At 39.7% G+C, this 15556-nt stretch overlaps 1 protein-coding gene across 2 annotated transcripts in view; it reads left to right on the top strand.

Moving 5' to 3' along the window:
• LOC125123281 (plasma membrane ascorbate-dependent reductase CYBRD1) overlaps window positions 1-13063 on the top strand; it is a 45107-nt gene extending 32044 nt beyond the window's left edge. The window contains exons 3-4 of one of the 2 annotated variants that reach the window (XM_047772867.1): window positions 8734-8888; window positions 9440-13063. In XM_047772867.1, coding sequence (XP_047628823.1) covers window positions 8734-8888; window positions 9440-9740 — 456 coding nt within the window. In that variant the 3' untranslated portion in view covers window positions 9741-13063. The remainder of the gene's footprint in view (window positions 1-8733; window positions 8889-9439) is intronic. The other variant, XM_047772868.1, reaches the window with a different exon arrangement.
• The last annotated feature ends 2493 nt before the right edge of the window (window positions 13064-15556 follow it).

Here is a 15556-nt window from a genome sequence, read left to right on the forward strand (position 1 = left end):
AACTTTCTATAATTTACTTTACCTCCAAGTTTTTATCCTATGCTCTCCTTTTAACCTCTCTTTAGAACAGAATATGTGTCTCCTTTTAACATCTTTTTAGGACGAAATTTATTTATTTTCCCTTAACAAAATGTATTTCCATTTCCTACACATTTTTTTCTTGCAAATAAAGATATTTTCCGTATTAATTTCAGTAGTTTTAATTATATAATTTAATTAGAATTCTTAATCTTTAAAAATCTTTTTATTTTTGTTTTTATTTTTTTAATTGTTATTTCCCCAATACATTTTTTTTCCTACTGTATAGCATGGTGACCCAGTTACACATACATGTACACATTCTATTTTCTTATATTAACATGCTCCATCATAAGTGACTAGACATAGTTCCCAGTGCTACATAACAGGTCTCATTGCTAATCTGTAATTGCTAGTAAAAACTAAGAAGTAAGCAATTATGGGAGTTCCTCTTGTGGTCAGCAGTAACGCACCCAACTAGTATCCAGAAGGATGTGGGTTCAATCCCTAGCCTCACTCAGTGGGTTAAGGATCCAGCATTGCCATGAGCTGCAATGTAGGTTGCAGATGCAGCTCAGATCCCACGTTTCTGTGGCTGTGGCATATGCCGGCAGCTGCAGCTCTGATTTAACCCCTAGCCTGGGGACTTCCATATGCCATGGGTGCAACCCCAGAAAGAAAAAAATAAAAAACAAAGAAGTAAGCAATTATGAACTGACTGTCACATCAGAATTTCTTGATTGGCAAACTTATAAACACATTTTATAATTCATAGAAACATGTATTTCCTTGTAGCATAATTTTTTTCTCAACATGGTGTAATACAAGTGTCTGAAAAAAACCAAACATCTTTAATTTTCTCTAATAAGACAAAAGTAGGTAAATTTAGACTTGCTTAGCAATTAATGTTTCACTATTTCATTTTATATAGAATGATCCAGACATTTAGTGAATTCCTATCATTTAGCTTAATGTAGCAAAATCGTAAAGTTTCAAGTTACCAAAATGATTTGGAGAAATTATTTTTAAGTAGATTTATCATAGAACATAATTATTCTTAAAGGGTTTACCTAAAATGTCTTATTTAATTTACATTTAATTTACTTATGAAAATATCATCATGCCAAATTATTTTTCTGACAGATTTTGTAACAGAGATAATATAAACTTATGTGACTTTTGATTAAACCTAGGTCCAATAAAAGTTTTACATTTAATGCTGTTAACTCTAAAGTTAGGCCTATTAAACCAACAAACTGAAACTTGCTTTAATCCTAGATTACATGATCTTGAAAAACATTGGGTTTGTTTCTATTACATTTAGAAATATTTAACTTATAGGCATTTTCTTTCAAGCCAATTAAATAGAGGTCTTTTACAAATTAATTTTGATAATACCACTCAAAGGTAGAAACATGTCATATCTATAACATACACACAGACCTGCAGACAGACACAACCACAGATCTCATAGCTTCATTTTATTTTATTTTATCTTATTTTTGTTTGTTTGTTTGTTTGCCTTTTTTCTAGGACCATGGCCGCGGCATATGGAGGTTCCCAGGCTAGGGGTCTAATCGGAGCTGTAGCCGCTGGCCTACACCACAGCCACAGCAACATGGGATCCGAGCCGCGTCTGCGACCTACACCACAGCTCACAGCAACGCCAGATCCTCAACCCACTGAGCAAGGCTAGGGATCGAACCCACAACCTCATGGTTCCCAGTCGGATTCGTTAACCACTGAGCTACAACAGAAACTCCTGCATAGCTTCATTTGAAATTTAGTTATGAATGAGATGTTACAGTATAAAACTCACTAATTTATATATAAAGAACAGTTGGAATAAGTTTGCTCACTTGACTTTAAAACAGCTTCTTTTCCCATTTTCCCCCTCTGTCTCAGGAATTGGGGATGGTCTAGATAAATGTTTCCTGAGAAGACCTGGTAAAACATTTACATCTCAAAGGCACAGGGGGACAAATGTAAGCTCCTTTTAAGAAGGACTTTTCTTTCCTTAGGGTCAGAATTTTGAAAAGGTGGGTTTGGGTTTTTTCAAGTTAGTGTTCCTTGCTGCCTATGCAGAATGATGAAAGAGCCCTGTTTTGGCCATTTCATGGAAAGATCTCCTTTAGCATAGTTTTCCTATCTAAGTAAGTACTTAGAAGTATCAGCTCCATATGTACATAAACCTGACTGATGTGTTAGAGATCGATTATCTGGGGCCTCCTCTTCTGTTTGGGAAACCTTATTTCCCTTTTGATGTTGGTTTGTCAGGATAAAATTACTGTTGAAACTGTGGTGGGCCAGTGTGCTATTTTGTGAGTTTAACTTCTCCAGGTATCATCCTAGAGTTATTTCAGCTCTTTTATGTGCATCGGCCTTTCTCTCTGGCAGTCTAAAACTGCCATGGTGATGTGGAGCACTGGATGGCCGATTCTTAAAGTGCAACCCCAGACAAGTTATTTTTTAATTAATGAATGAGTTTCCCTATTGGTCCACTGCATGGTACAAGAATTTGTCTCTACTTCCCTAAGTTTCTAGGTTGCCTGAGAAAGCCATAGCTGGCCAGGAGGAGCTATTGTCCCTTGTCTTTAGAGCTAAAATCTCTCGTAAGTTACCATCACTTTTATGCCAACAAACTGTTAAAGTAGCCAATTCGAGGAAAGACACCCACATCAGCCCTATATCCACTCACTTAGCCTGCACCTTCTCAGTGTCATTCAAATGAGCAACCTTCTCAGTGTCTTTCCACTGAGAATTTGGGTACCTCTTCCTGATTTGCCTTAATTTCAGGGAAAACCTCCTCCTCATAGCAAGTTTATCCACCACCAAATAAAACTCAGGGTTCTCAACCAAAACAGGAGATCTAAGACCCAAGAAAGACTCACTCAGTTGTCTGGAATCAAGGAAGCAGACAAGCATAAGGGGCCCTTGCTCGTACCAAGGCTCTGAATTCTGGTAGCATTGGGATGAAGGAGAAAAGTCTGCTCTGTGTCCCTTCATGGTTGCCAAAAATGCCAACTGAAAGAAAAATGCACAACATGAGAGTTGTGAGTTTAAGTTTTATTCAAGGTTTTAACTGAGGAGTGTAGCCTGGGGGACAGCCACTCGGTGGCTCTGAGTAACCTACTCCAAATAAATGTAGGAGAAGCCAGTGTACATGTGATTTAGAGCTGGAGAATATGTGCAGTCACGTATACATCTCGGTAAAAGATTACTGTTAGAAAGAATGGATATCTCAAGTTTATGATTTTAGTGCTCTCTCATGTATGAGAAGATGTGAGAATACTGGTTCATTAGAATTCTTCTCAAGATACATGTATCTAACTCATTAAGGGGACTTTTTGTTCAAAACCCAGAGCATTCTGTTTTTGTCTTCATTTCCTCAGTCTGTTGGTCAGTTAGTGCAGTAGGTTAATCCTTGCAGAATAGAATATTGAACAGAACTCTCTTTTTTTCTCCTTTATTTACAGTGAGCAAATAGAGGCAACTCAATCAAGAGGTTTGAGTAAGAAGGGAAGGAGAGAGAGGGTGGTTACCAGTCAGAGACAGGAGTCAAGGCAGGCACTTGGGTGCCTTTTTTTTTTACTTTGTTTCATTGTGAGAAGTTTGTACATGCTCACAGGATAGCACCAACAGAAAGGAAAAGGCAGTGAATACTAGAGAGAGGAAATAATTTTTTACAGCTGTGTCTTCAAGAAGCAGATTACAGAGACTGCTGGAAAATTGGAGGATACCAACTCCATTATAATTGAAGAAGGGAAGGAATTGTTGGCTTGGGATGATTTTTGCTTTGTTTGGTTTGCTGGCAGAAAAATGACACTCTTGGAGTTCCTGCTGTAGTGAATCAGGTTAAGGATTCGACGTTGTCTCTGTAGCAGTGCGGGTTCAATACCCAGCCTGACACAGTGGGTTAAGGATCCAGCTGTGGCATAGACTCGAATTTGATCCCTGGCCCAGGAATTTCCATATGCTGTGCGTGAGGCCATTGAAAAAGAGGGAGAGTTGAAATTGCCTGCTTTTCTCATGTGGTAGTAGTAGGATCATCTGCCAATAGTGGGGAGGTGCACAAGAGAGCCCAAATTGGAGCATGGAGGAGCATGGAGGACCAGTTGATAAATCAGAGAAGAGAAGGATTATTGAGCAGCATTCAAGAGCTTATAATCATGAGCATCATAACCATGAATTTATAGCAATAGTAGTCTCCTTTTTTTTTTTCTTCTTTTTACAGCTGTAACTGCTGCATGTGGTAGTTTCAGGGTTAAGGGTCAGATCGGAGCTACAGCTCCCAGCCTTCACCACAGCCATGGCAACACCAGATCTGAGCCATATCTGCAACCTATGCTGAAACTTGTGGCAACACCAGGTCCTTAACCCACTAAGAGACCAGAAATCAAACCCACATCCTTACAGAGGCTACATCAGGATCTTCTCCTTGACTGTGTGATTAACTCCAGTGGTACCTGGTAGACCAGGAGTTGTCTTGAGGATGGCTGAGCCAGGTTGAGAAATTACCAGGTGGATGAAAAGGTGATGAAAGACAGTGCAGCAAGAAGATGTAGGGTATTGACAGGAAACTTAGTGTCCAGTTTGAATGCCTGTCATTTCTTTCTATAAAAAACTATGAACATATTATAGTTAGTTTTGATTAGACGTTTTACCCCAGAAGAAATGTGCTGTTATGTTTGAAAAACACAGCTTACAAATGACCTAAGATAGAGCTTCTCAAACTGTGGTGCCTAGAATGGCAGCATTAGAATCACCAGGGAAGTTAGCAATATAGATTCTCAGGTTCTACTCCAGACCTACTGACTCAGAAACTCTAGAGATGGGACTCAGAAATGTGTGCTTTAAATGAAGGAATGAGTGAACAAGTTATCCTTCAGTATCCACGAATGATTGGTTCCAAATCCACAAATGCTTAAGTCCTATATATAAACTGCCATAGTATTTGCATATAACCTATGCATATCTTCTGGTATACTTTAAATCATCTCTAGGTTACTTATAATACCTAATACAGTGTAAATGCTAAATAATAACTTTTTTTGGTCTTTTTAGGCCCACACTTATGGCATAGGGAAGTTCCCAGGCTAGGGGTCCATTCAGAGCTGTAGTTGCCGGCCTACACCACAGCCACAGCAATGTGGGATCTAAGCCAAGTTGGGATCTACACCACCCCATGGGATCCAAGCACGTTGGGATCAATGTGAGACCTACACCACAGCTTCTGGCCCACTAAGCAAGGCCAGGGATCGAACCCGCAACCTCATGGATACTGGCCGGGTTTGCTTCTACTGCGCCACTATGGGAACTCCCAAGTAATAACTTTTTAAATGAAATTTTACTTTTCTTTAGCTTGCCTAAAAATTCTGTTGTGGTGAAGAGCAGTTTTCTGTATGTGATGGTTCCTAAACACTATAGTACTTAATAAGTGTTTGTAGACTGAAGGTGACAAAAGATTCTACTGCCTTCACTTTTACGAATTTTCCAGACTGTACTTAACCCCCATCTCTGAAATAGTTTGAGTGAATCAAAAGCAGCTGTCTTCAGACTTTAATATGTATTAAGAACCATATTGGTGTTCCATCAAAATGCAGATCCCTGGACCCTACTTCTAGAAATGCTGATGTAGGATGTGGCCTAGGGATCTTTTAAATAAACACCTTAATAAGAGTTTCTGATGAAGGTCTTCTGTGAACAACACTTCAAGAAATACTGACTTAGAGTTCCGGTCGTGGCTCAGTGGTTAACAAATCCGACTAGGAATCATGAGGTTGCGGGTTTGACCCCTGCCCTTGCTCAGTGGGTTAAGGATCCGGCATTGCCGTGAGCTGTGGTATAGGTCGCAGATGCAGCTTGGATCCCGCATTGCTGTGGCTCTGCTGTAGGCCAGCAGCTACAGCTCCGATTAGACCCCTAGCCTGGGAACCTCCATATGCCGCGGGAGCAGCCCAAGAAATGGCAAAAAGACCAAAAAAAAAAGGAAAGAAATACTGACTTAAAGGGACCAAGGGATTTTGTAATATTCAGTCCACTAAGTTTTTATTTTTATATTTATTTATTTATTTATTTTTGTCTTTTGTCTTTTTAGGGCTGCACCCATGACATATGCAAGTTCCCAGGCTAGGGATCAAATTGGAGCTGTAGATGCCGGCCTACGACACGGCCACAGCAGTGCCAGATCTGAGCTGTATCTGTGACCTACGTCACACCTCATGACAATGCTGGATCCTTAAGCCGCTGAGTGAGGCCAGGGATCAAATCCATAACCTCATGGTTCCTAGTCATATTAGTTTCCACTGCACCACGACGGGAACTCCAGTCCACTAGGTTTTAAGTTGCCATATTATTTGTGAGATAGTAAGGCTAAGATGGTTAAAAGGAAATAAAAAATGATTAATATAAATTTTAAATGTTTATAAGTTATTATGTTATAAATTTGTGTTGTTTGTAACACTTTCCATCAAAGTTAGACATTCTATAAATTTTTTCTTTCTTTCTTTTTTGGTCTTTTTTAGGGCCACACTTGTGGCATATGGAGGTTCCCAGACTAGGGTCTAATCGGAGCTATAGCCGCCACCCAACACCACAGCAATGCCATATCTGAAATGTGTCTGTGACCCACACCACAGCTCACGGCAACACCACAGCTCACAGCAATGCCAGATCCTTAACCCACTGAGTGAGGCCAGGGATCGAACCTGCAACCTCATGGTTCCTAGTGAGATTCGTTAACCACTGAGCCACAACAGGAACTCCTTCCTTTCCTTTTAAAAATAATTTTCTATTGTTGAAAAAAGAAATGTGTTCATGGTAAAAGTACAATTTAGAGGAGTTAAATTGTCTTGGGGCCCTGTGAGCAAATTTCTGATGTCCCATCTACTTAGATCATTGAGCTCTACAGATTACAAGAGACACACATGATACATCTTGAAAGAAATAAGAGAAAACAGTAAGAGATTCAAAACAATAGGAATCTTAGGAATAGAAGAGGCAGGAGAATAGGAATATGGAAAAATATATTCCCATGGGTAAGTCACAGAAAAAAATGTAATAACTTATTCATAGAAATTTAAATTTGTGCTAAATCTTTGGCAGTCACTCACCTGCCAAAGACACATTTTTAAACAGAAAGTACAACTTGTACATCAGGATGCTTGCCATTTGATATTAAAAGAATCACTAAAGATCACTGAAGGAGAATTAGGAACATTCTGAACCTCCAATGGAACTCTGAACTGTTTCTAATATATTCAGGAGTTCATGTTATTAATGGACAGTAAAACATCCAAATCAGCTTATCCAGTGCATTTTCAGTTGCTTTCCATTCATCCCTGTTACCTTTAAGCTGATTCTAGGAGTTCCTGTTGTGGCGTAGTGGTTAACGAATCCGACTAGGAACCATGAGGTTTTGGGTTCAATCCCTGGTCTTGCTCAGTGGGTTAAGGATCTGGCATTGCCGCGAGCTGTGTTGTAGGTTAGATCCCGCGTTGCTGTGGCTCTGGCGTAGGCCGGTGGCTACAGCTCCGATTCGACCCCTAGCCTGGGAACCTCCATATGCCGCGGGAACAGCCCTAGAAAAGGCAAAAAGAAAAAAAAAAAGCTGATTCTAAATGTGCTTCAGGGCATCATGCCCCTTCTGCCTTCATTCTTCTCCATCTCCCATTAGTCTTTTGATCTCAACCAGGAAAAATGAACAGCAATGCTAGTGTTTCCTCTCATTCTCCTCTCTTCTCATAGTCGTTTTGTTGGGGTGCTAGATCCCAAAGAGATTATCTGAGAAAAAAAAAATGTTCCTTTAAACTCAGTAACTCATTGGTCACTATGTCATCTCCATTTTCTTGAGGAGAAGAGAGTACTTAATGTACAGGGATGTGGGGCAACAAAATAAAATTGTGAGTGCATTCACAGACTTTAGTTTACGTAAGAATCTTGTCTTCTCTGCAGAGAGTTATCCCACTAGAGATTTAATCATCAGGGAAATGGAATTTTCTGCAGAATTCATTTCTTCCTCGTCAAACAAAATTTTCAGGTTTTTTCCACAGAGTTTTCTTAGGTTGAACTGAAGAAATATGTCCTATTTTGGGTTTAGTGACTTAAAAATCTTGTACTTCCCTTCCTACTTGGCAGCCTGAAGGAAATTGATAAAAATAAAAAAGTGAGAATGTTTGGAATGTTCACTGTAGCCTTGTTAGTGACAGCAAAAAAATGGAAATGTCCATTGATAGGGAACTGAATAATTTAAGTTAGAGTTTTAACATAAAATATTAGCCATTAAAGAATAAACTATTATAAGCATGTGTTGATATGAAAATATCTCTTAAGATATACTGCTAAGGAAAAAAGCAATATACAGAACAAATATATATAGTAAAATCCCACTTACACTTCAAAAAACTCCCTCTCTCTTTAAACACACACATACACACACACACACACACACACACACACACTCACGCGCGCGCGCGCGCTTGTTCAGTCATAGAAATTTTTCTGGAAGGATACTTGAGGAAGTGATAGTAGGCGTCACCTTTGAGTGGAACTGGAGTGGGGAAGCTTCATCTTATGCCATTGTTTTTTTGGTTTTTTTTGTGTGTGTGCCAGTTTTACACGAAATGTTTTTTCATTTCATACGTATTGCTTTATGATAATAATTTTTAAATTAGTTAAAACTTATAAAGGATAACCTTTGTACTTTTCGGTATTTAGCTGCTTCTAGGTTTTTTCGTCTTTCTGCTTCCTTGGGCTCCACTTTCTCTCCGAGCACTTCTCATGCCCATACACGTTTATTCTGGACTTCTCATCTTTGGAACAGTGATTGCAACAGTACTTATGGGAGTGACCGAGAAACTGATTTTTGCCCTGTAAGTTTGTTCATAGTTTTCCTAATTGCAGTAGTTACGTGACAGAATGTTAAATACTTCTTCATTGAATGAATATAATATAAATGTAGCAAAATTTTTAAAGGTTGAAAATAAAAAAGGTTAAATATTTATTTTAAAAAATATATTATACAGGTAATTTAGCATTAATAATGCTTGGAAGAAAAAACAGTCGAACAGATTGTACCACTCTTTATTATTAAAGTTATGCATGTTCTTGCAGTCCTTTTGATGTGCATGTTTTTATATTAGTTGTAATTATGGCATGCATATGTTTGTGTGTCCTTTTTTCAATTTTAAGTAATACAAGTGTTTTAGATAATAAATTATTTTCATACTTATGATTTTTAACGATTTCATACTAGTCCATTGAGTGAATTATGGCCTCACTTAAATTTCTCCATATTATCAAGCCTTAAAGGGATTTATGTTGAAGCCATACCAGTGTGTATTTTGAGCAGATACATTCAAGACTCTGTGGCGTGTTGTTGTATCACCCTCTGTAATTGGACACACTTTCTCCTTTTTTGTAGGCAATCTCCTGCATACAAAACCCTTCCACCAGAAGGTGTTTTCACAAATACCTTCGGCCTTCTGGTTCTGGTGTTTGGGGCTCTCATTTTTTGGATAGTCACCAGACCGCAATGGAAACGTCCTAAGGAACCAAATTCTGTCCTTCTTCACCCAAATGGAGGCGCTCCAGAGGGAGCCGAAGGTACCATGGCAGTGAACTTTGGCAACATGGACAAATCAGATTCAGAGTTAAACAGTGAAGCAGCAGCAAGGAAAAGAAACTTCGCCCTGGATGAGGCTGGACAGAGATCCACCATGTAAATGGGGTGGAGGGGTAACCAGGTAACATCGCTTTTACAAACAAGCTCTAGAGCTTAGCTTCTCCTGTTCAGCTGTTAGATGATTGAGCTCCACAGAGCCAATATTTATTCTAATCATGAAGTAGGATTTCTTGGAAATGTTTGTATTGATTGAGGCCTATGAACTTAACCTGAATTGAAAGGGAGATGATCAGTGTAAATAACAGTGGATATAAATTGGGGTTCTGTTACCTCTTTCTTGTTGAGGACCAAAGCATTTAGCATCGTGCCTTGTGTAGAACGAATGACGAGAATGTTTCTATCAGTTGGTAAATGCGATAAACTGACACCTTCCCCAGGCTCTTGTCATGCAGTCATTCTCTGTTAATTCTGGGAGTCTAGTTCTAAAGTTTCGGAATCAGGTCATGAAGATCTGGGAAGGGTTTATGCTGCACAGATATGACCAGAGCACAGAAAAAAATTTAGGAGAATAACCGGTTCCCTTTTCCCTGTGCCTGCCCTCTGCTCCTTCCCCAGCTCGTTTGACCTTAGATTGGCCCTGGAGACTGAGGTTTTTCTTAGGGCATTTGGAGAAGTAACTGGGCCTATGTAGCTAAACAGGTCACCTCTGATCGGACCTGGACGTTTTTCCAAAACTGACTTCACCCAAGGCTTCCTTGGGTTTAGTGTACTTTATGATTCAGATTTCAAACTGAATTAGAATGAGAATATGCCTGCATGCTTAGGCAGTATAAACTGCTCTCCAAACCTCAAAGAGCACTTTTTCCCAAGCTTCTGGTTTTATTTTAAAAAGTACTTATATGGAACATACTATATGCCAGACAATACACTAAACACTTTACAAATCTCAGTTCATTCAATCCTCAGAAAAACCTCATTCGGTAGGTACTATTAAAATCTTCATTTTGCTTATGAGAGATCTGAGACTGGGGAAGGTTAGAAACTTGCCCAAAGGTCACACAGCTCTTAAATGTTGGAACAAGATTCACAACCTGGCAGTTTGACACCTCGGTCCATGATCCTAACCACTTCACTAGGCTGTTTTTGCTGTTATGCACTAATTTATACCTGCCTTGACCCCCCTCTGGATAAACATCATTTGCTGGAGTGCAATAGAGTTGTTAAAATTTACCTTCTGGCTCTGATTCCAAGGCAGAGTCTCCAAATAGCCATGGCAAAGGGCCAACCCTTACCTGGAATTTCCTCATGGGCACCCTGCCACTGCCAACCAGACACGGCTTACCTTCATACCCCTTTGATCTTCAAATTGTATCTTGATGAAAAAGAAAGGTTTAGTGGAGTTCCCACTGTGGCACAACTGGATCAGCAGTGTCTCCACAGTGCCAGGATGCAGGTTCGATCCCAGGCCCAGCACAATATGTTAAGGATCTGGCATTGCTGCAGCTGTGGCATAGGCTGCAACTGTGGCTCGGATCTGATCCCTGGCCTGGGAACTCCGTATGCCTCAGGGTGACCAAAAAAGAAGGGGAAAAAAAGAAAGAAAGATTTAGGCAGGAACATCCATAGCTTTCGAAGATTCATCAGTTGTAATTTTAACTCTTCATGGTCTTTAGCTGCTGACCAGCTCTGGGTTTGGAGATAGGAGAGAATGACTTCGTTGTCTGCCCTTCTCCAGGTGTAAAAGCTAGGGTCCTTCCCGACGTGGGTGGAATTTTAGGGCATATCTTGAGCTTTGGGTTCTCAGCAGTGAATTGAGACTCAGAAATGACAACTTTCATGCATGAAGACCTCTGTCTAGGCTCTGGGCTGACTTAAGCAAAAACCTACAGCAGTGCCCATGCAGAAATGATGCTTTTCACCTTGGAGTTGATTTTTGGTTACCCTGCAATTTTCTTAAGTTAATTTATTATTATTATTGGGGGGAGGGGAACCATACTCATGGAATGCGAAAGTTCCAGGGCCAGAGATCAAACCCTCACCACAGCAGTGACCCAAGCCACTGCAGTGACAATGCCAGGTCCTTCAGCTGCTGAGCCACATGAGAACTCCTCCCTGCAATTTTTAACTGGAACATTTTAAGGTGAATTAAAACCGCACAGTTTACACCAAATAAACGTAACATTTTTGGTACTTAGTGAACTTCCTTTTAGGGTAGCTGATAATTACTTCTATAGACTGAGTGCCAGCTACACTCCATCACGTCCGTCCCTTAAGCTTCACCATAACCATTCAAAACTCCTTTGACAAAACACTGTTTTCTTCTTATTTAACTCTTTTTCCAAAATTGGCAATAGTGTCATCAGGATCCCCAATACCCTGCAAAATGCCTGGTACATAGTAGACACATAAAATTCAATGTAGGTAGAGCGTGCTACAATTTGGGTGCTAAGTGGAAGGAGTAATTGCATCATCACACACACACACACACTTTGATAAATGGATGTTTCATTATATGGATGTGCAAAAAAATTCCAGGGTTTTTTTTGGGGGGTGGGGTGGGAAGTGGAGGGATTAGTGACGACCTCAAGGATTAAAGCTGCCTTCTCCCTTCATACAGGCCAAGAAAGAGGTTATTAGTGAAAAGTTAATTATGGATTTGGCATTAGAAATTGTGCTCTGTTGAGGCGTATCTGAGCACCCTCATCTCAGCTCTTTGTTTTAATCCGTCTTGTGGGCTAATGTGAGGGTAATCATACAGATATTATAGGAACTTCTTTTCTTTCATTCTCAACCTTTATGAAAACAATGCATAGTAAAATATATCTAGAAAACTTTTCTGTTTGAGACTCTTCTTTTAATGGGCTTTTTATTCTAATGATAATTGTACCTTTATCTTTCAAAAGCTGATATTTCCTACTAAAGCATCTCCCCCCCCAGAAATATCTCATTAAGAAGCCCACAAAAAGAATAGAGGAGAAGAAAGCCTTAGGTATCAATTCCAAAACAGTGATTGAAATCTTCCCAAATAATTATAGCTTGTATCATCTGCAGAGGTGGTTTGGCTTGTCTTACCCCATAATCTAATTTCAGGGGGGAAAAAAAGCTTTATTTTAACACTCATCTAAATCAACACTAAAACCTTTTGTCTCGAAGGGCTTATTGAGAAACTCAAATGAATATACTTTCTGAATTAATGTTATCAAAAATGTATAGCTTCCTGTGCTCCTTGTGTCAGGCTACATCCACCCTCCAAAGTATGCTCTTCCCTCTCCTCCTATGGTTTCATTTAAGCCGGGCAGGTTAGAGACAGCATCTCAGACCTTACAATCAAATGACAAAGAAGGTAATTGCACGCTTTAAGGAATACTGACAAGTGGTTTCTGTTTTCTAAAGGACAAAATAAAGAGGACGTCTTGTTTTTAATTAGGCTCTTTACCCTGTTGTGTTGGAAATTCCGGTGCAATACTGTTGACCACAACTGCCAAATCTGAAAGCCCAAAGGAAGAAGTAAAGCTTTATGCTAATTGTATTGCAGTATGATGGGATTTTTAATCTTTGTATGTCCTTTTTTAGATAACTCTGCTAGCAGACTCTTAACTGCAATGTACATATAGGAAAATATAGAAGAAAGAAAACTATTTTCTTTATCCCCTTACAAGGTACCTGAAAACTTTAAGTGAAAAAGATTTCTATGTTTAAAATTGCCTTTTTTATCTCAATACATTTATGTAAAAATATTAAACAGCCTGAATATCTTATAATTTTGTAGAAAAAATATGCATCTATTTTTTTCTTGCCTTGTTTTTATATAGCAATAAAAGTTATTTTGGAAGCTATTTGTGTATGTTAATAATTTGTCCAGACCAGAAGTTGTAGGCATTGTTCCGAAAGTCTCTTTCCCATGTTTGGTTTATTGTTCAACAGGGAAATTTTTTTAACTTTGTTTATTGAAAATGCTGTCAGATTTCTCTATAAAGTGTGCTCTGAATGCCATCCTTTTACATTGCTACAAGGATCAAAGGACTGTTTCAAAACTGGTGTTCTCCTTTGTACAAGACCTGAACTGGAGCTGTACTCTGTCCCATAGAAGGGGGCCAAGATAGAGGCAACCAGAACAGATACTGTTTAATTTGGAAAGTCAAGGAAGAAAGAACCTGTTACAAATGCTGATTATTATAGGTCTCCTTGTTTATAGGAATTTTTACCCTTGAGAAAGTACATAATCCACAATAGATGAATTGTATTTTTTTCCCCAAGTAAAAAAAAGGGTAATTTTTTTTTCCTTTTTAGGGTGGCACCGCCAGCATATGGAAGTTCCCAGGCAAGGGGTCTAATCAGAGCTGCAGCTGCTGGCCTGTGCCACAGCCACACCCACACCAGATCCAAGCCACATCTGCAAGCAGTGCTAGATCCTTAACTCAATGAACAAGGTCAGGGATCAAACGTGTATCCTCATGGATGCTAGTTGGATTCTTAATGCACTGAGCCAGAACAGGAACTCCCAAAAGAAGGATAATTAGCCTCTAAGTGGTACCAATACTTATCCAATCTTAATTTAACTGCTCATTTCATCTTTTTTCACCTACTTCTTGTTTCCTGGGAAATGTTAATGGTATTTTATGTTATGGTATAGGTATAACACCTTAATATCATATGCCCTATTATGCAATAGAGCTTTGATGTTGTATGTGAATTGAATTTGTATAGGTTACATCATATTTTGTCACTGATTTATGTTATACACTACAGGGGTGCTGTAGTTCATTTCAGAGTGATCCTTTTTTTATAATCAGAGTGATCTTCATTGGTAAGTACTTTTGACATTTGATAAATATATGGCTCAAGCACGTTATCATGTAATTTTATATATATTAGCTCATTCAATTTGACTTGCAGTTGTGTGAGACATGTCACATGCCCACTGTGCCCTGGCCCCTCCAGGCTGCTCTGTTTTACTGACACTCCCTGCATTTCCTCAGCCACAGCTAATTGGAGGAAGTGGGGGGAGAACACCCATGTGTAGCCTCTCCATAGCTGGCCAGCTCACTATGGAATGGCCTGGCATGAAATGAGGATGTCCTCTCTCATTTCACTCCAGATTGAGGAATGAGGATTTCAGAGGATTTGGGTTTTCTCTCTTGTAGGTGCTTGGACTGGAAAATACTTGAAGAATAAGTCAGTGAGAATGGCACCTAAATGAATGCCTAGAAACAGGAGCCATAAGGGATCAGGAAAAAATCTACAGAGCCAAGTAGATTTGTGGACTACAGTTTCTGTTGCAACTGTTCAACTCTGCCATCGTAGCCAGTAGAGGCCAGAAACAATAGTAAATGAATGAGTATGACTATGTTCCAATAAAGCCTTGTTTACAATAGCAATGCAGGCTACATTGAGCCCGCAGGCCCAGAGTTTGCCAATCCCTGGTCCAGATCATGATGTAGGGCCATGATGGCTCGTGGCAGGCTGAAATGATGAGAAATCAAGAACCATGTGGTAAAGAGAGGAAACTCATGGTGGAGAGCAGAATTGACAGTTGGGGATAGGAAACACAAGTGGGCAGTGGACGATTCTCAGGGAGGGGCCCACTCAGAGGAATGGGAGGTGCTAGAATAAAGACTGACATAGTCTTACTGAACTCAAAACATCTGTTTCCTTTTCTTGGAGCTGAGCCACTATGCTGTGAGGAAGGTAGACCAGGCCACCTGAAGGCTTCACAGAGAGACCCTAGGGGGTGAGAAATCATCTTGGATATTTGAGCTTCAGATGAGCTCAGTTGCATGAGAGGTTCCAGGTAAGATCAATAAAACTACCCAGCTGAGGGAGTTCCCGTCGTGGCGCAGTAGTTAACAAATCCGACTAGGAACCATGAGGTTGCGGGTTCGGTCCCTGGCCTTGCTCAGTGGGTTAAGGATCCGG

This window comes from Phacochoerus africanus, chromosome 3 (genome assembly GCF_016906955.1).
Source record: "Phacochoerus africanus isolate WHEZ1 chromosome 3, ROS_Pafr_v1, whole genome shotgun sequence".
Classification (NCBI taxonomy): domain Eukaryota; kingdom Metazoa; phylum Chordata; class Mammalia; order Artiodactyla; family Suidae; genus Phacochoerus; species Phacochoerus africanus.